The sequence below is a fragment of the Ovis aries genome, chromosome 13, assembly GCF_016772045.2.
Source record: "Ovis aries strain OAR_USU_Benz2616 breed Rambouillet chromosome 13, ARS-UI_Ramb_v3.0, whole genome shotgun sequence".
Taxonomy (NCBI): Eukaryota; Metazoa; Chordata; class Mammalia; order Artiodactyla; family Bovidae; genus Ovis; species Ovis aries.
Genome location: NC_056066.1, coordinates 78,843,645 through 78,862,016, shown reverse-complemented (window position 1 = coordinate 78,862,016; position 18,372 = coordinate 78,843,645). Strand labels below are relative to the sequence as shown.

General features: G+C 42.8%; 2 protein-coding genes across 14 annotated transcripts in view; both read left to right on the top strand.

Moving 5' to 3' along the window:
* DPM1 (dolichyl-phosphate mannosyltransferase subunit 1, catalytic) overlaps nucleotides 1-18,372 on the top strand; it is a 51,845-nt gene that overhangs the window by 9,934 nt on the left and 23,539 nt on the right. Inside the window, exons 4-9 of the mRNA XM_027977329.3 lie at nucleotides 39-115; nucleotides 195-220; nucleotides 1,951-2,046; nucleotides 3,923-3,991; nucleotides 6,023-6,137; nucleotides 7,247-11,390. Coding sequence (XP_027833130.1) covers nucleotides 39-115; nucleotides 195-220; nucleotides 1,951-2,046; nucleotides 3,923-3,991; nucleotides 6,023-6,137; nucleotides 7,247-7,351 — 488 coding nt within the window. The 3' untranslated portion in view covers nucleotides 7,352-11,390. The remainder of the gene's footprint in view (nucleotides 1-38; nucleotides 116-194; nucleotides 221-1,950; nucleotides 2,047-3,922; nucleotides 3,992-6,022; nucleotides 6,138-7,246; nucleotides 11,391-18,372) is intronic.
* ADNP (activity dependent neuroprotector homeobox) overlaps nucleotides 10,704-18,372 on the top strand; it is a 29,909-nt gene continuing 22,240 nt past the window's right edge. For 4 of the 13 annotated variants that reach the window (XM_042230277.2, XM_060397100.1, XM_060397102.1 and 1 more), the window contains exons 1-3: nucleotides 10,704-11,390; nucleotides 13,425-13,598; nucleotides 14,496-14,608. The gene's annotated coding sequence lies outside the window, so the exon portion shown is untranslated. The remainder of the gene's footprint in view (nucleotides 11,391-13,424; nucleotides 13,599-14,495; nucleotides 14,609-18,372) is intronic. The other 9 variants (XM_027977322.3, XM_042230278.2, XM_060397107.1 and 6 more) reach the window with 3 other exon arrangements.

Genomic DNA, 18,372 nt, shown 5'->3' with positions numbered 1-18,372 from the left:
TGACTTCTTTTAATGCATACAGATGTTTTCATTTTTAGGAACTGCGTATATTCACGGGATGAAACATGCCACAGGCAACTATATAATCATCATGGATGCTGACCTCTCACACCATGTGAGTGGATGTTTCTTTATTAGCTATCTATTATAGTCTCAGCCTATTTTACTGACCTACTGTTTATTCTTAATTTCAGCCAAAATTTATTCCTGAATTCATTAGGTAGGTATTTCTAATGTTTGAAAGAATTATGATTCAAGTCATTTATCTTATTTTTATTTTTTTACTTCATTTTTCATTCATTAAAATGCTCATGCTATTTTAAGTTTGCTATCAAAAATAAAACCAGTGTATAGATTTGAGGCATGTGAATATAGTTATAAGACAAAATGAAGAATTTTAGGGGCCCTGAGAGGATTAACTGAAAAATAATCCCTTTATTACCTAATTCTATAAATATTATAGAAAATTTCTATAAACCATCGTTAATTTCTATAAATACTGTAGAAAAAAAGATGAAAAACACCTTCCCTGTTAAATGGAATTAAACCCTGCATCAAAAGGGTAAAACCCTATGAATAGATGGGGTGTAGGGGTTTATTTTAGGAATGAATGCCAAAATCAGGAATCTGTCAAAATAATTCATTTATCACATTAACAAAGAAGGTAGTCTGATTAAGTCTATAGATGCTAAAGGGTATGTCATAAAATTCACTATCCATTTCTTCTTAAAATGTCAGTACAGAAATCGAAGGAAACCACTTAAACATGCAGAAGGCAACCTAGCCCTGCATCAGAGGTGCCTTACCTGTTTGTGTTTTGCTGCACCGCATGGCTTGGCCACCCAGTCCAGTATTCTTGCTTGGAGAGTCCCATGGATAGAGGGGCCTGGCAGGCTCCCGTCTGTGGGGTCACAAGAATTGGACACGACTTAGCCACTAACCCACCACAGCTTGTGGGATCTTGGTTCCCTGAGCAGGGCTTGAACCTGGACCCCTAGCAGTGAAAGCAGGAGTCCTAACCAGCAGTGGATTTCCCCATGAAACTCTTCAGCAAACGATGAGATGCTGAGTTAATTCCCAATAGACTCACCAGTGACTGTAGGTATACCAGATGTCATCGAACCCTGAAACTTTAAGTAAGGTTGTAACATAAGAATTCAGCATGTATCAGTAAAGGGTACAAAATTCTGTTTATTTACAGGTAATGTAAAAACATTTTTAGAAAATCCAAGAGACCATGACACCTTTCAGAAAAATAACCTGGGAGCTGTTCTGAACGTAAACTAAATAGAAAAACAGAGTCAGATCACATCACCTGTTTAGAATACTTCCAGGAGGCCCTGTGAACACGGAGAATCCACATTCCTTTACTTGCCATTCGAACCTCTCTGTGAAGTGGCCCCTGCCTTGCGATCTGAACTCATCCTCTGCCCTCCACTCTGTCTGAAGTGCTGTGTCACAGCTCCTTAATGCCAACTACTTCTCCTTTGATCTCTGCGTAAAGTCATCTCAAAAATACCTTCTCTGCTTAGATCGCCAAAACTACCCCAAAACTCCTTTGACCTGATAGGCAGTGGAACCAGTGGACTAGAAAATGGATGAGAGATGCAGTCAGGCCCTGTGTAGAAGAAATCCAGACGGCTAATGAAGCTAAGATCCTCACCCTGGGATGTAGTCAGGGAAATGCGACTGAAGTAACCATGTGTACATGTTTGCTACCCATTAGTTTTTCAAAATTAAAACCTATGAAGCAATACCTCCAGCACAGATAAGATGGTAGAAAATGGACACAAGTGTTGCTGGAAGAAGTGTGAGTTACTGCAACCTTTTCAGAAAGGAATTTCTTGTGATACCTGTTAGAATTAAAAATACTTAGGAGCTTGCTTTTAGCAATTTTGTTGAAAGCTCAGCAGCTTTTTTAAATTGACACCTAATTTATTTTTTCTACAGGAAGCAAAAGGAGGGTAATTTTGACATTGTCTCTGGAACTCGCTACAGAGGAAATGGCGGTGTATATGGCTGGGATTTGAAAAGAAAAATAATCAGGTATATACATTTAGAATATATGCTTATGATTTCTCTTTTAGTGTAACTATTAGAAATATGTTTTTAACAAGTATTTGGATTAAATGACCATGTGGGGTTTGTGAAATCAGATTGTGACTTCCAAAAAATATTCCCAGGTAGCTACTTACATACAATTTTTCCTATGTTAGAGTATTTTATTTTGGATGCTTTTCACTTGGGGAAAATCTGCATAAACCTTTGAACCTTTCATAGAAAGTATCTAATTCAGCAAAATTTATTCTGTGTGAACCTTTAGCTCTTAAGTGAATTATTCATGTTTTTGGACTAAATAACTTTTCAATATATATTTTTGTAATAATTTAAGATACACCATGGTTTCAGCTTTTACTAAGAAACATAAAGTGGTGCAGCTTTGGAGGCAGACTTGGGCTAAACTCCTGACTCTGTCATTTAAATTGCCGGTGACCCCTTGCATATCTTGCCTTTTCTAAGCTTTATTTTCCTCATGATAAAATGGAAGTAAAACAAGCTGTTTCAGTTTTCTGTTACAGTGTAACAGACCATCCCAAAGCTTAGTGACTTAAAACAAGTTTATCATTTCTCTAAATTCTCTGGTTTGGCTACTGGTTCCTCTGCTGACTTCACCTGGGCTCATTCATACAGTTTCCTTTGGCTTGAGGGTGAGCTGTGCTGGTAGCTCCAAAATGGCCTCATTCATATGTTTAACATATGGCGCTGGTTGTTGACCGGGCCCACCTCAGTTCTGCTGCGTGTAGCTGCTCACCTGGAAAGCTGTATCAGCTGCTTCACATGGCCTTCTAAGGGCACCATCCAGAAGTACCACAGCTGCAGCTGCAAGCACTCTCGAGTGCTAAGCTCTGGGGCTAACACCACTTTAAATTTTGGTCAAAGCAAGCTCGTAATCAAGGGATGGGGAAATAGAATCCCCCTCTTGATGGGAAGACCCACAAAGAATTTTTGACCACATTTAGTCTATCTCACCTAGGTTGTTGGAGAGAGGTGTTTCTATCTCTAAACGATCTACCTAGCTTATTGCTTTTTGTGTGCCTTGCCCTGGGAGTGTTGGTGTTCAGAAATGGGGTTTGAGGGAGGTAAGTGGGTTTAGATGAGGTCCTGCATGTGGGTGGGGCACTGTTGGTGGAATTAGTGCCCTTTCAAGAAGAAAGCAGGAAAGCCTGGCGCTTCCTCACCCCCACCCTCCATGTGAGCACACACCAAGGCGGCACCATTTGGAGGCTAGGAACAGGATCCTCACCAGGAACCAAGTTTACAGCACCTTCATCTTGGACTTTTCAGCCTCCAGAACTGTGAGAATTGAGTATCTGTTGTTTAAGTCACCCAGTCTGTGGGTTGCAGAAGCCCAAGCAGAGTGGACAGGCTCAGAGTGGAACCTGTGGTCAGTTTTCCAGAAATGGCCAAAACCCTTTCCCACCTTCACCCTTTAATAAAAATACCATTTTAATGCAAACTGAGGTTGGAAAAGCCCTCCCTTGGTGATTTGAATCTGAAAAAGAAGCTTGAAATCCCTGATCACTTTTCCTGTCTTGACAGATGTTTGTAATCCTAAATTATGACTATTGGCAAATATGCGAGTGGAGTTAAAAATCTATTACCATTCTTACCTAGTGTTTGAAAAATGATTGTTTTATAGGTCACCTCCACATGTCACATTCAAAGAATAAAAAATACCTGTTTTCTGGAAAAATGAGAACTATCAGGTCTCCTTTCACTGACAAACCCTTGCTTTGTTCCATAGAGTTAACATTTTTGTTGCATTTTTGAAATTAGTATAGCATTTTTAGCACTCTGCACTTGGCTATATTTCTTTCGTGTAGAAACTGTTATTTTATAAAGAAAACCTTTTCTTTGACAGCCGTGTGGCCAATTTTATAACTCAGATTTTGCTGCGACCAGGAGCATCTGATTTAACAGGAAGTTTCAGGTACAGTGAAAACTTGTAACTGTATATTTTCTACTATTTACAATTTCTTGCCTAAATCCCTTGCTTTAGAATGACTTATTTAAAGAAACCCTTTTCATTTCTACCTCATTTTTGTTCTGGAACACTAAAAAAGGCAGATTGAAGTTCTCAGAGGTGCTAATGAAGCCTAAACATCTTAAGGGAAAATACTGGACTTTTTAAAGAGCAGGAATGGCAGGTTGGTGTGCTTAAAGTCAGCATCACGGCTCAGCCCTTAAGGGGCCTGAGGTGACCACTGACTGCTCAGTCAGAGCATAACTTCTTGTCTGAATGGTGCAAAGCCTCCTGCTAGGTCCTTGGGATTTTTAAATTTTTGCTTGTTTCTTGGTGTTTTTATAATTTTAGACCTGACACAGTAGTTTACTTTGTATGACGATGCCAAATGACTGCCAGAATTTTTTTTAATCTCTGAAACTAAAATGTCTCCTCACCTGCTTTAGGTCCAGACTCCATGCATTAGTTAATACATTGTATTAGCTGGTATATGCTTCCGTCCATTAAATGTCGACTCTTCTCACCTTTGATAGAGCGCACGTGTGCATGCTCAGTTGCGTCAGTCGTGTCCGACCCCTTGCGGCCCTATGGGACATAGCCCGCCAGGCTCCTCTGTCCACGGGATTCTCTAGGCAAGAATACTGGCGTGGGTTTCCATGCCCTCTTCCAGAGATCTTCCCGACCCAGGGATCGAACCCGCATCTCCTGCATTGGGAAGCTGGTTCTTTCCCATTAGCGCCACCTGGGAAGCCCTTGTTAAAACATACAGATACAGAAATTAGGAGCCTGCTGTTGAAGGTAATGAGTACTTCTAATGCAGCTGTAAGTCTATTGGATAGCAGTTCAGAGACAGTAAGAGAGTCAGAAGTGAAGAGAGGAGCCATCACAAATTAGACGTCAGATAATGAAAATTAAACCTCTCTAGAATTAAGATGTAAGTTGTTTTGAAAGCAGTTTGGTGTATGAAAGATAGCTACAGACCCATACATACATCCTTCAGTTCCACACTTTGAGGCAGATGAATATATGAAGCCCACATGTGTTATCATGATTTTGAGTGAAGACCCAGGGTAGCTTCATGGGTTGTGGAGATGGGGACTTTGCTTTGGGGCCTAGTTCCCCTAGTTACTTCACCCCCTAGCTCCTTCTCTCATAGCTTTCTCAAAAACTACAAAAAAAAAAAAAGTAGAAATTGCTGCCTTTGTATACACTGAGGCTCAGGGGAAATTGTTTTTTCGCCACAGTGACTCTGAAAACAGAGTCTGTGAAGAAGATTGAGTTCACCCATAGGCTTTCCCCGCTCCTGTCTCTCTTGGAAACCTGATGAGCTTTGCCTTTGGCCTGCAGTCCATCTAAAGTTAGGCTGTGCGTTCACCCATCGTAACTGATTGACTGTGACCTCCGTTATTGAGAGCTGATTGCTGCCAGTGCTGCCTCAATCTTGTGATCCCTACTTCCTGTCTCTAACTTAACCAGGCTCGACCTAGAGGGACATGGTTTCTCTCAGGAATTTATTTAGATCTCAGGAAATAGACACTTCGAGGAAACACCTGACAGTCGCTGCTTCCTTGCCTCGAGTCTGTATTATGCTTCGTTACCTATCACCTCTGTTGTCCCAGTAGTTGAAACAGTTTCTTCCTTTTCGACTTTAAAAGTAAATTTCAAGAAAAAGTTTGAAACTACAAACAATGGGTGGTTTTGCTCCACGTGATTCACTTCACCATATTTTAATAATTTCTAATAGTGTGATAGGAAGATAACTCTTTAAATACTAAGAATTCATTTTCACAATTGTCCTAAATTATTTACCGAATATTTTTATGGCCTTTCCAGTTCAGGACAAATGTATCATACTTATCAACTGTGAGAACTTTTCTGTAGACAAATGGCCAATGAAAGTTAAGTTTTTATAAATACCAGTGAACTTTTGGAAAGGTCAGGGTACATGTAGGCATGTATATTTATCCAGGTGTTCATATACATTTTAATTTCTTATAGGTTATACAGAAAAGAAGTTTTACAGAAATTAATAGGAAAATGTATTTCTAAAGGCTACGTCTTCCAGATGGAGATGATTGTTCGAGCAAGACAGCTGAATTATACTATTGGCGAGGTATGTAAATAATGTCAGTTCCTCATGAAGAAACAAAGTTTAGACTTTTTATAATAAAATGTTAATTTTCATAAACTACTAAGTAAATGTGGAAGGCTTCCAGGTGTCCATGCAAAAGAGTGAAAGTTCACATTCTTTTAAACTTAATATATTTGACATACCAAGATCTAAAGCTTGACAGAAGGCAGTGTTCCCTCTTAAATAAGTGAAAGTGGCAGCATCTTCACCCTTGCCTTTTCTCCTGGCCACTCGGCATCATGGGTGAGTCTGTCTGCTGCTTCTCCCCTTGTCTTGGGCACCAGCCACTCTACTCAAGGTGAAAGTGATGGAGAGGGACTCCCTGGCGGCCCGGTGGCTAAGACTCCCCATTTCCATTGCAGGGTGCCCAAGTTTGATCCCTGGTAGGGGTACTAAGATCCCACATGCCATGTGGCCAAAATTAATTAATTTTTCCTTAAAAAAAAAATGCATGGTGAATCCCTTTTGCCCAACAGTCTGTGAGTAAATGAAAAGGGCAGGAATTGGAGGAGCAGTTTAATACTCTTATTCAGAGCAAGAAAATAGCTAACTGGAATGCTACTGCTCTTGGGGAAGTTGTAAGATTTTTAGCTTAGTGCTAAAATAGCAACAGCTAAACTTGATGGTGGAGAAGGGGGTGGCATCCCACTCCAGGATTCCTGCCTGGGAAATCCCATGGACAGAGGAGTGTGGTGGGCTAGAGTCCATGGGCCGCAGAGTCGGGCAAGACTGAGCAACTAACACTAAACTTGATGGACTACTGGAAAAAATTCAGGTCGTTTTACTTTTGGAGGATAATTTTTCCTTGAAGCTTGAGTAAACAACTTAATATTCAGGATCAGTGCCTTTTCAAAACAGTAGATTTGGTTCATATGACCTATTTTAAGATAATAAAATGCATGTTATGTTTAATTTTGAAGACTTGGAGGTGCAGGTGGTTACTGTAAGAATCCCATAATTTGCACTTACCTTGAAGGACTTGCTGGCAGAGGACCAATCTTGTTTCTGTTGTATGAGTAACTGTTGTATGCGTGCTATACTTCTTTTCTCATATTTTTGAAGACTCACTTAACGTATATTTTTTTAACTAGGTTCCAATATCATTTGTGGATCGTGTTTATGGTGAATCCAAGTTGGGAGGAAATGAAATAGTCTCTTTCTTGAAAGGATTACTGACTCTTTTTGCTACTACATAAAAGAAAGCTATTCATTTATACTTAATCATGTTCAATTCAGTGTAAACATGGAAAAGCCTGGTTGCTGATTTTTATAAAATGTACTCTTAGAACATAAATCGTAAGGTAAGGCAAGTCTATTTTCTGGAGAAACTCCATTTTATATGTCAAATTAAAATGAGCAGTGTTCTCGGTTTTCGTTTACATTTTGTTGTATTAAGACCTATAAATAAAGGTATATGGAATTTCTGCATAAAAATACTGCTGCTTTCATTAAAGTATACAAATGCAGGATTTCTTACCTGGGGAAGATTTTGAAAAAGACTGGATTCATACCTAATAACACGTCAGAAGTAAGATGAGTGCTAATCATATTCATGAAATATACATATGGCTATTTCTGTATGAACTGAAAAATACACACCTCTCCTGCTATTTTAAAGTGTACCCCAAATTTCTTAAACCAGATAATACATTTAGAGCACAATTTGAATTTGGTCTTTGTAGCTGTTGACTTGATAGAGCATTTCACCTGTCGGAGCAACAAGTCTGTTTAAAAGACCTACCGTGCATTGGAAGCAACAGCATTGTACTGCATAGGTTTTTCTCTTCTGGGCACAGAGGTCTTTCAGCAAAGAAAAACATTGATGACATTAAGGCATAAATCTAGCTGCTGTAATAATTTTTATTTTTTGGCCAGGCCTTGAGGCCTGTGGGATCCTGCTTCCCCAACTAGGGCTTGAACCGGAGTCCCGGGCCATGAAAGCACCACGTCCTAACCACTGAACTGCCAGGGAATTACCACCTATAGTAGTTTTTAAACAACTGTTTTTTCCCTCAAAATAATTTGTTTTCATGTTATTTCAGGACCCTTAACAAAGCATACATAATACGAGTGAATCCCCTAGATGTCTTCTTTTGAGAAAACTGTTCTGCAAATTAAAAGGTTGTTCAGTAAAGCCAGCACAGATAACTCTGTTCCCATTTTAAGAAGGTATTGCAAATAAGATCAGTTTCCAATTATAACATAGCTTTTAGATCATGTAGTATCTTTTAAAATTTTGAGTGAGACATACTTTGAGCAAATAAGCTTAAAATCAAGATAACTTTTCCTTTACAAGTAAAAGGGAGAGGCGTCTCTAAATAAACATACTTAGTGGACAGTATTTCTCTGACTACATTGTCCTAGTTTAATTTGGCTGCTAAAGCAATTTAAAATCTGATTTTTCCATTTGCATTCCCAACAGATCTTACCAGAAATGAATACCAGGGTATACCACCTTTGGTGTCATTTTGAACATCACCTGTTCCTGTGGTTGAATTCATAGGATACGCTCTAATAAGGGCCAGTACTGTTCTGTCCCTCTTTTGTGCAGAGCCCACCATGGACCCCTCTCCTTGGGGAAATGACTTCTCTTATCACTGATAACAACTAGAAAATTTATCATCACTGATGTAAAATTAGCTTTACGCTAACAGAAATAATTTTTTGTATGCTTTCTTTTTCATCTAAAATCAAAGTTAAATCTTTGTCGTCAGCTATGTGGAGCAGAGATTAAATAACCACCTTAGAGAACTCACTACTAAAGTATTGCCTTCTCAGATGTCACTGGCGTAGGTTAGGTACCTTTTGCCTTTTTTAGTCTTTTGATTCTTATTCCTACAATCATTCCAACAGTATCACTGTTGGAATTTACAGTAAAGTATTTGGGCAGTGAAAACTTTCACCATTTGGAAGTTATTAGAAAAAAATCTGGACTATTCAGATGCATTTTTGTACTAAGTCTAGTGACTTAAACACTGGAAAATCTATTTAAACATTTACATGTGAATCCAGCATCCCTTTTTACTTTGTAAATGGGGCCAAGGATGAAATCCAGATGTTCTCCCTTTGTATTGGTATTATCTCTTAAGTATGGTATCTAAAAAAAACTAACAATTATTTTGCTTATTTCATATTAGTTGTTGCTAGTGTCTTCTGCAACATGTAATTAGATTCGTCATCTTTGTCTCTAAAATCAAACTGTTTTCAGTGTCCCCCCCCTTTTTTTCTACAACTTTTTCCAGCTATTGTTTTCCCTTGAAGTACTGATTTGGCTTTTGAAGATATATTTTATCACAATTTCAGAAATGAATGGAATACTGAGTTGGATGAAACAGCTTGTTAAATCTGCTAACTGAAGCCTTAGACAGTAAGCTCTATGTAACCATAATTTGTACTGTTTTCAATTAAGTCAGCTTCTTTGGGGATGTTACCTATTGTTTGAAACTTAACTTGAAATTTAGAGAAACAGCAAAGTAAGTATAAAGATGTACAGAGCACATCTTAACGGGTTTGGTTAATTCTCCACAATAGACTTTATTGTTCAGTATGTTTAGCCAATGATAGACACTCAACTATAAAAGATGGGTTCAGGAATGTTGAGATGATGTGTTGGCTGGGGTTGACCTAACTCTTCAAAGCCCTCCGTTACGTCCTGTGCTATCCAAATTGTGGGAGCACTTAAAGTGACTGTCTTTGGGACTGTTCTGTGGTTTTCAAGGATCTTATGGAGGCCCACTGGCAACATCATTTCTCATCCTTGGCTCACTAGTCCAGTGGCCTCAAAAAACTAGGGATCCCATTTGTTTTCTTCAGGCCAAAGAGACGAGCCCATCTCTGATTTGGAAGAAGAGTGCCCTGTCCCCGGTAACAGCTGGCCTTCTGTAAAACGCAGGCCTGTCCACTGAATAGCCCACCCCACCCCCAAGGGGTCAAGCACCCATGAGTTGGTTTGCACCTCAGGTCGGTGTGTGAAGCACGAGGCCCTCACGCCTCCTTTAAGGCAGGAAGTGTCGGGCACGGCCGGCCAGATGTCCTGGGCTTCCTTCTCCCGAGCCCGGGAGCGCGGGCTTCCCAGCACGTGGAGCCGCGGGGCTGCCCACACGCCCCTCCCGCCAGATGTAGTCCAGGCCCAGCCGGGCCCGCGCAGGGATCCCCAGCACGGCCACCTGACTGAGTGCAGGGCGTGCTGCGGCCCGCTGCTGGTACCTCCGCCGTCGGCGCTGTGACCAGAGGAAGGCGCCCGCCGTGCACAAGGGCCATGGAAGCGCACTGCGGCCATTATCCGCGGCGCCTCCTAGTGGGTCAATGGCAAATCCTTCTGGTTCTCGCGAGAGCTCCCCCTCAGTGGGGATTATATAATTTCCCTTAGGCGGGGATAGGGGTGCTGATGCTACCCTCCCTCAGAAAAAGTTAACTGCAGGCACATATGGAAGTGAGAGTTGTCTTTGGGGGGCATGGGGGGAAGGGGTATTGGCCCCCATTGCCCCCCCCTACTTAGCTGGACAATGAGTCCTCTTATGCTAATGAGGTGCTTACGTCACTTCCGCTCTTTCTCGGCCGCCATTTTGGCTAGGGCAGGTTCGGGGAGTCGCTCCGAGGCGCTTGTATTGTCTGCCGAGGGGAGACGCGGGATCAGCCCCCTCCCCCGCCCGTTGCCGCCGCCGCCTCCGCCGGCCCGGTCTCCCCTCCGCCGCCCGCCGGGATCCATGAACTGAACTCCCGCCCCCCCCCCCCCGGCCGCCGCCATCTTGTGCCCCCTCCCCTTCCCGCAGGCAGCGCTAAGGGGGATTTTGGCGTCTCCTCAGACACAGCTCCCTCTCTCGGTCCCCGCTGCTGAGGAGCGAGAGGAGCGCGGCCGCCGCCGCCGCCCGCCTGCCCGCGCCGGTGAAGCCGCCTCTCCCACACCCTCCGTCTCCTCCCTCCGCCCCTCCTTTGTCTGCACCGCTCGACGACGCTGCCGCCGCCGCCGCCGCCGCCCGCGCGGGGACTGGAGGGATCCGCTCGCGCCGCCGCCGCCGCCCGCCGCTCTGCTGCGCCCGCCGCGCCCCCCGGCAGCAGCCGCGGCCGCGGCGCGAGCCGGAGCCCACCGAGGCCGCCGAGCCGGAGCGCGACGAGGCCCCGGGCGCGCCCTCGCCGCCGCCAGCGCCGTGCCGCCGCCATCCGCCCGCCGCCGCCGCCGCCGCCGCCCGGCCCCCGAGCACGCCGGCCCCGCGCGCGCCTCGAGGCCGAGTCAAGGTAAGCCCGGCGGCCGCCGCGCGCGCGGACCCGCGGCCGCCCCGGCCCCCGACCCTCGGCCCGCGCGGCTCCCGCCCGCCGGCCCCGCCGGCGCATTGTTGTTGGGACCGCACGCGCTCCCTTTGCGCACTCCGGTGCCAACGGAGCGCCCGCCCCGGCGCGGACCGCTACCCGGGCTCTGCTCCGGGGTCCGGGCGCCTCCTCCTGCAGTCCGACCCCTCTTCCCCGCCCCGCGAGCCCGCGGAGGCCGGCAGCCGCCCCGACCGCCAGAGCTTTTGCCGCTAGTGGCATCTCCCTCCACCCCGCCCCCAGCGAGAACCGAGCTGCTCCCATCCTTGGAACCAATCCCTCTCTCCCGCCCCCCCGCCCCAAACGAGCCCCCCACGCACACCCCCATCCCTGGGACGAGCCTTCTGCTGGGTCTCCCCACCTTTAGCTGGGGGAGGGGGGGACAGGTTGGGGGGGTGGGGAGCATGCAGGGCACGAAGTGAAAGTCTTTGCCTCCCCTGTGCGGTCCTTCCTCCCCAACATGCCAGCTCCCTTCTATCCTGACCACGGAGTCCTCCACCACCCCTTTTTCTCAGTCGCAGCTGCCTGGTCAGCACGACCTCTTGCGAGCATTCTGAGCCCCAACTTTGCAGTAAGATGGTGAAAAATGGAAATCCAGAAAGCTGCGAGTTTGGTTTGGGTTTTTGGTTTTTCAGTGCAATGAATGGGGAATAGTTCTTTGAGCACCCATTTATTCACATCTTCTCTCCCTCTGGACTGCCTCCCTGCCCTCCCCTCCCCCCGAATCTGGATGCCTGTCTGCTGGAAAAGGCGCGATTACCTCTCTTCCTCTTCTTCCCCAGTCCAGGCGCTAAGACCTAATATTCTTTTCAGCCACACACATACCACACTAAGTCTTCTTGATGTTCTTGCATTCCTCCGTTCCTTGGACAATTCTTGCAATAACCCCATTTCTCAGACAAAGGCTTAGGAGGGAAAAAGAACCAAACTGTTTCCTGTGTTTGCCATTTTAATACTGTCCATCCTCACAGACCCAAGCCCTTTCCCTGATACTTCTTTTGCCAATGTCTTGAACCTTCAAAATGAAAGGGAAAAAAAAAAATCTCCAGGGTAGCTTGATAGAGTTTCTTTATAAATCTGCATTGTTGCTTCTGGTTTATGGCCATGAAGAAAATACCAGCCCCCACCCAAAATGCACCGCAGCCAAGTCGGCTAAAGGCAATGAGTGTTGGAGTCAGTAGGGGGCGCATTCCCTGCACTGGGTAAGGCTGCAGAGGGGGGAAGGGCCCCAGAGCTAGAACAGGATGTGCTTCACAGCGCCTTCTACAGACCATGGGAAAATGGACCCAGCAAGACTCTCTGACACTCTTAGTTGGTGAGCTGACAGCAACATGGTGAAGGATCAAGTGAGTCAAGAGCAGTGATTTTATTTCTTTTAAAGAATCCACCCTGCACTTTAGAAGTTTTCTCTTTTGACTTTTTCAAAGTGTTGACCCTTAGACAATCCACATTTGTTCTTGACGAATCACCTTGGCACATCCTTGGTACACAGATTCCCCCTTCTCTGGAATTCTTCCGCCTTAAGCTTTGAATGTGTTACCATATCTTTCCAAGGTCAGATGGTAAAGGGAAAAGTTCAAAACCTGAGAGTCACAGGTTTGGGGGAGTATTGTTGATTTCATTCCTTCTTCATGGCCCCATGTCTTTTCATCTCTTTGAGAGTTCAAAATCCTTGAGGGATGTCAGATTTTAGTGGGGGAGTGATTTTCATAAGCTGTAGATGGGTGTCATGATTTGCAAAGCCTTGTTGGTAAACGTCAAGCCTATGTTGAGTTCTACACTGTTAAACTCAACCAAGTTGACCTTAAAATTTTCCTTCTTTGCAACTTTGGACTTGAAATTGCCATTCGTTCTCCCAGTAGCCAACCGCCTTTGCAAAAGTGTTGACACCAGTCTTCTGTGAGCACCCACCTGCTTAGGGTGTGTTGATTTCTGTAGATTTTACTCCTCTTGTTATTTCCGTAGGTGTGAGATGCACAATGCGAAACCTAGGCCCCAGCTTTCGCACCATGATGCGCAGGGTTGTACTTTTTGTACTGAACTGATAGGTGGCCTAGTGGTTATGCCCTGTACTACCATTTTGAGGATCTGGACTCCGTTCCTGCCTTGCTCTTTGGACCACATTGTCAATTCACACCGGTGGGTATATTCATTTTGGAGGGTGGGAACTGCAGCAACAGGGAAGCCAGAGATTTCTTCCTCTTTGGTCACCACCAAAGCCAACACGTCCAAAATTTCGGCTTAGCCACATTCCTCAAGGAACCAGTTAGAGCTGGTTGCCGACGTGGGTTCTGAACAGAGAAATGACTTGTGGCTTGTTTAAGAGAAAAATTTAAAGTTGCTAATATTGTTTTAATGAGTTTCATTCTGCACTCTTGTGCATAAAGTACCTTAAGTTTTCAATTACTGTTATTTTGATGACCCAATCTCAAGAGTGGCTAAGCTTTTAGAAACCATAAAGATTCTCTGATCAGAACAGGCCTTGCCATGAACATGCAGTTGCTACCAAAGATTGGCAGTGTTTATTGACACTCCGGTATACTTTTAAGACCTTGATAAAGTATTTTATAAAGATTCACCAAGATAAATCTTTGGGAAGATAAATGTTGTAGTCTTTGAAACATAGTTAACAGTTGATGCTTAAGGGAGAATTTGCATTGGACATTTGCTACCAAGTAACATTTTGGTGAGTGAAAAGGAGGCAGCTTGGTTCAGGTATTCCATTTAGAGACTTAACTATAATTGCTTTTACAATTTGTTTAGTAATTAGAAGAATCAGATATATAATCTAAATGGTATTACTTGTAATTTTTAAATACTGTTTAGTATTTGTTAAGTAGATAAAATTTTGACCTGAATTTGTGTTTGATACAGAGTTGTACAACTTTTTCAATGACTAATTTAAATAAAGTTTCTTCTTTGAGGGTTATGTTGGAGGCAAGTTTGTGAAGGTGTTTTTGTTTGATTTAGTAAATTACACATGAGATACAATGTTAACTGATGTCCTTAGTGGTAATAGCCATTTTCCCCCTACAGGAAAACTTGCTGTGAGCTCTTAAAAAGCATAAATTCTGCAATTTCAAAGGTTTCCTGCTTTTGGCGTTCAAAAAAAAAGGTGAAACAGTTGGCCTTGAAGGGCTGAAATTTAGGTAAACTGTGAGGGTTTATTAAAAAGCCTCAATTAACTAGAGGGTGGGGATTGGGTATTCTATTTAATTGAACTTTGAAGTAAATATTCCTTTGTCTTTGACCCATTTTGAAAATTTCCTGATACTGCCTTACTAGAGACTTCTACACTTTCAACTAACTAAATCTTTGGGTTTGGTTCTTATAGTCTCTGTGTAGTAAGTAGAGGAAGCTGGACTGTGGACCTCTAACGATCCTTGGTCCTCCTCATTCTGAAAGTCATTGGTTTTAAACATGCCCGTCATGAACTTGTTTTACTTCAGTTTGTCTTTTTTCCCTTAAACCAGAGTGCAGGAAAAGTTATAATACTATTTATATTAAGAATAAAATGTCAGCATGTTGAATAGACTAAATGTCAAGTAAGTTCTAGATAATTGTTATTTTGATGACCCAGTCTCAAGAGTTGCTAAGCTTCTAAACACCTGAAACATTCTCTGATCAGAACAAACCTTTCCATGGATGTGTACTTGTTCACAAATAATCAATAGGCTTCTATCGAATGAAAACAGCTTTTGATTTTTATTGGTGACATACACTCCTGCATGTGTTTGTTGTTTCTGTTTGATTGCTAGAAGCGTAATTACGTGAGGTGTGTTGCATATTGAAGTGTAGCTACTGGTAAGTTGTAGAAAAGATTAAAAGTATTTTTTAGTATTTAAGTAACAATCTGGTGGTTAATGTACACATTCTGACTGCACATTTAATTGTGAAAAATACAGTTTAATAAGGAAGATAGGGCTGTTCTGTTGTAAAGGAACAAGCAGGGATCCCTCCTTGGGGAAAAAATAAAAGGAAAACTTGGGAATTTATTCTGAAAGTAGTATTTTTTCTTTTGAGAACCATGTGTAAATAACAAATTGCATAAGTTGTCGTAGACCTTGGCAGATTGATTTTCTTAATAGATGGGTGGATATATGTATATATGTATATAGATATATAAACGTTATACTTTTTTAGTGTTGATATATGCAAGTAAAAGGTCCGAATATCAGAAGTAATGTTTAAAAACAATACATTTAAGTGTACGGGGGGGAAAAATCAATTAAATGTCAGGGGTGGTTTTTTTTTTTTTAATCTGTTTGAATCTTAAACATTTTTTTAAATGTGAAAATACAAAAAAATTTAATTCCTGTTTTATAAGATTAGAACCTAATACGTAGCTTAACATCAAGGTGCTCAAGTACTGTTGTGTAATAAACTACTTGTTCAACTTAGACTTCCAAAGGACTTTCACTTTTAAAAAACGTCAGAGTCTGTTATATCTTCCAGAAGGTGAAACATTTTCCATGAGAGTGTAATTTTCATTTATTTGCCTAAGAGGCATGAACATGGAAAGAAATGTTGCTCACTGAGTATTAACTATAGGTAAACTCACAGGCCTTGATGTGTTGCGAGCATCGTGTAGACTCACAGAGGCTCTCCTCCCCTGGTTCTGTAAGAACTTGTGGTGATAAGTCTGGAGCAAATGCCAGACTGTGCTGATGTGCGTCTCTGTTAGTTACACGTTTTGTGTTGTTAGTTTGGAAACTTGCTGTTTGAAACTGATATGAGCCAAACCTCACACTAATTAAGTGAATTGATATTTTGAATGTAGAGGCTGTTTCTTGTTGACACATTGGCACCTTCCGCCTTGATTGCTGAGTGGCCACAGTCCCACGTGACTGTGTGTTTATTTGTTTGCCTGATTCAGTTCATTGGAAAGTGAGAGGATGGATGATTGGGTTCCCTCAGTCTCCTGGGGTCTCAGTACCCCTTAGACCTTTGTTTTGATCACAACCTGTCTTGGATAATCTGCCAGTTGAGGGGTCGGTGGAAATGAGAATTCACCCTCTGCTTCACTGGAAGGAGAAGGCTCTCTGAATATTAGCAGGCTTCTCAAATTGGAAGATACATATCTCTCTCTCTCTCAACTTGATTGTGTAGGGATATGCTTGTATACAGGAAGTCAGGTAAAATGTGAGCCAGGTATGTGAAGTGAGTTTTGATGAGAGGCGCACACTTTTGTTCTAGTAAGTGTAAAATGCAGAGTTCTTTCACTGTTACAGTCCTTGGTTGCAGTTTCTCTCCGTGTGTGTGCCTGTCCACTGTCTTTAGATGCAGTCACAGGCCTCCTTGGTTTTATTGATCCCTAGCTTAGTTCCAAGACAGCAGCTAGAGAAATCCTGATTATCTCAAGAATTTTAGCAGTGTTCCAGAAATAAAGGCTTGAAAATTAGAAGAGCATAAAAGACTTTGAATAGAATTACCAGGGGAAGACCGCCCTGAACATACGCCACAGTTTAAGACTGCATTGTAGCTGAAAAACATGCCCGGAATCTGTAAGAGACTCCTACATGGACCATCTCTTAGAATTAAAAACAAATCCTTCCACATCCTAATTCCTTCTCCAGTAAGGGTTTAGATTTGTAATGGAGTCTCTTAGCTTTGAGTTGTTTGTATGTCATTTCACATATGATTTGGTCAAAGCCTGTAGTATTGGTGCCATTTTCTTAGCACTTTATAAGCCGCTCTCAATTCTCTCAGGACTGCCCTCGCTTCACTAGCAGGGAAATCAAGGCACCACGGTGTGCAACAGTGAAGTGAGCTTTGGAACGCGCCTGGCCTGGCCCCCAGGCCTGTGTGTGGGGCACAGGCTTTCATAGTGCCCCTGTGAGCTGTTTGGCTAATGAGGGCCCACACGAGTGCTTCATAGCTTCATAGTGATGTTTTGTGTTTGGATGTCAGCTAACACCCAAGGATGCCATGTAGACTGTGCAGTTAGAGCATCGAGCTGTACACTAGCTTCTTTATGGATGAGAGCTGTGCCAGTGGTTGTTGAAGAAATAGCAACTGTGTAGGGTTTGAAGTTGCCTGTATAAGGATCTAAACAGGAACTGTGTTTATAGTCTACTGCTTTTCCCAGTGTTTTGTTTTAGGGCAGTCTTGTTCCTTCTCTCCTCTGAGCAGTAATTTTTGCTTAGACAGATAATTGCTGGCTTTTGCCCTTCTGCCTTTTCTGTCTTTTTCTGAGCCCTCTATGCTCCCATTTAAGAGCTTATGGAAACTTGAGCTTCCCTTGGAAATGTGTAAGGCTTTCCTTTTCTGGTGGGAGCTGGCAGCAATTGAGGACCTGTATGAGTGGCCTCTTGAAACCTAATGTATCTGAAGAAACCTCTATCTAGTGGAAATGTGGTGGGATTTATTAAAATTTTACATATTGCACATTTTAAGTCAGCAATTAAGAATTCTTGCTCTGGTGAAGAAGACGAAGCGAGACTCGGTGTGTTTAAATGCAGGGAGTGCTTAAGAACCCTGGTTTGAGATCAGGAAAATAAAGCTTTTGTGGAAAGTGTAAGGATTGAGTCAAGTGGCAAAACCTGCTGTAAGAATAATGCTTTTGCTAAGCCATGACTGTAGGAGACAGTTTAGAAAAACGTGAGAAGGTAATTCAAGAAAATTATGTATTTCGTTATTCAAGAATAGTAAGAAAAACATTTCCAATTACTCTGGGAAAATTATTTTGACTAGTTTTGATACAGCATGGAAAACTTACTAAGGAATTGAAAACAACTTACTTTCTCTCTTAGGCTATTGAGATGTGCTTCTGGAATGCTTATAAAAGGACACATCTGGATGTCCTCTCAGGCCTGCCTGTGAATTCATTTGACTTCCCTCTGTCACATCTTTGAAACCTGGTTGTCCATTGACAGCAAGCCTTTCCGGGGCTGTGGAGTTCCATGTAGGTGGC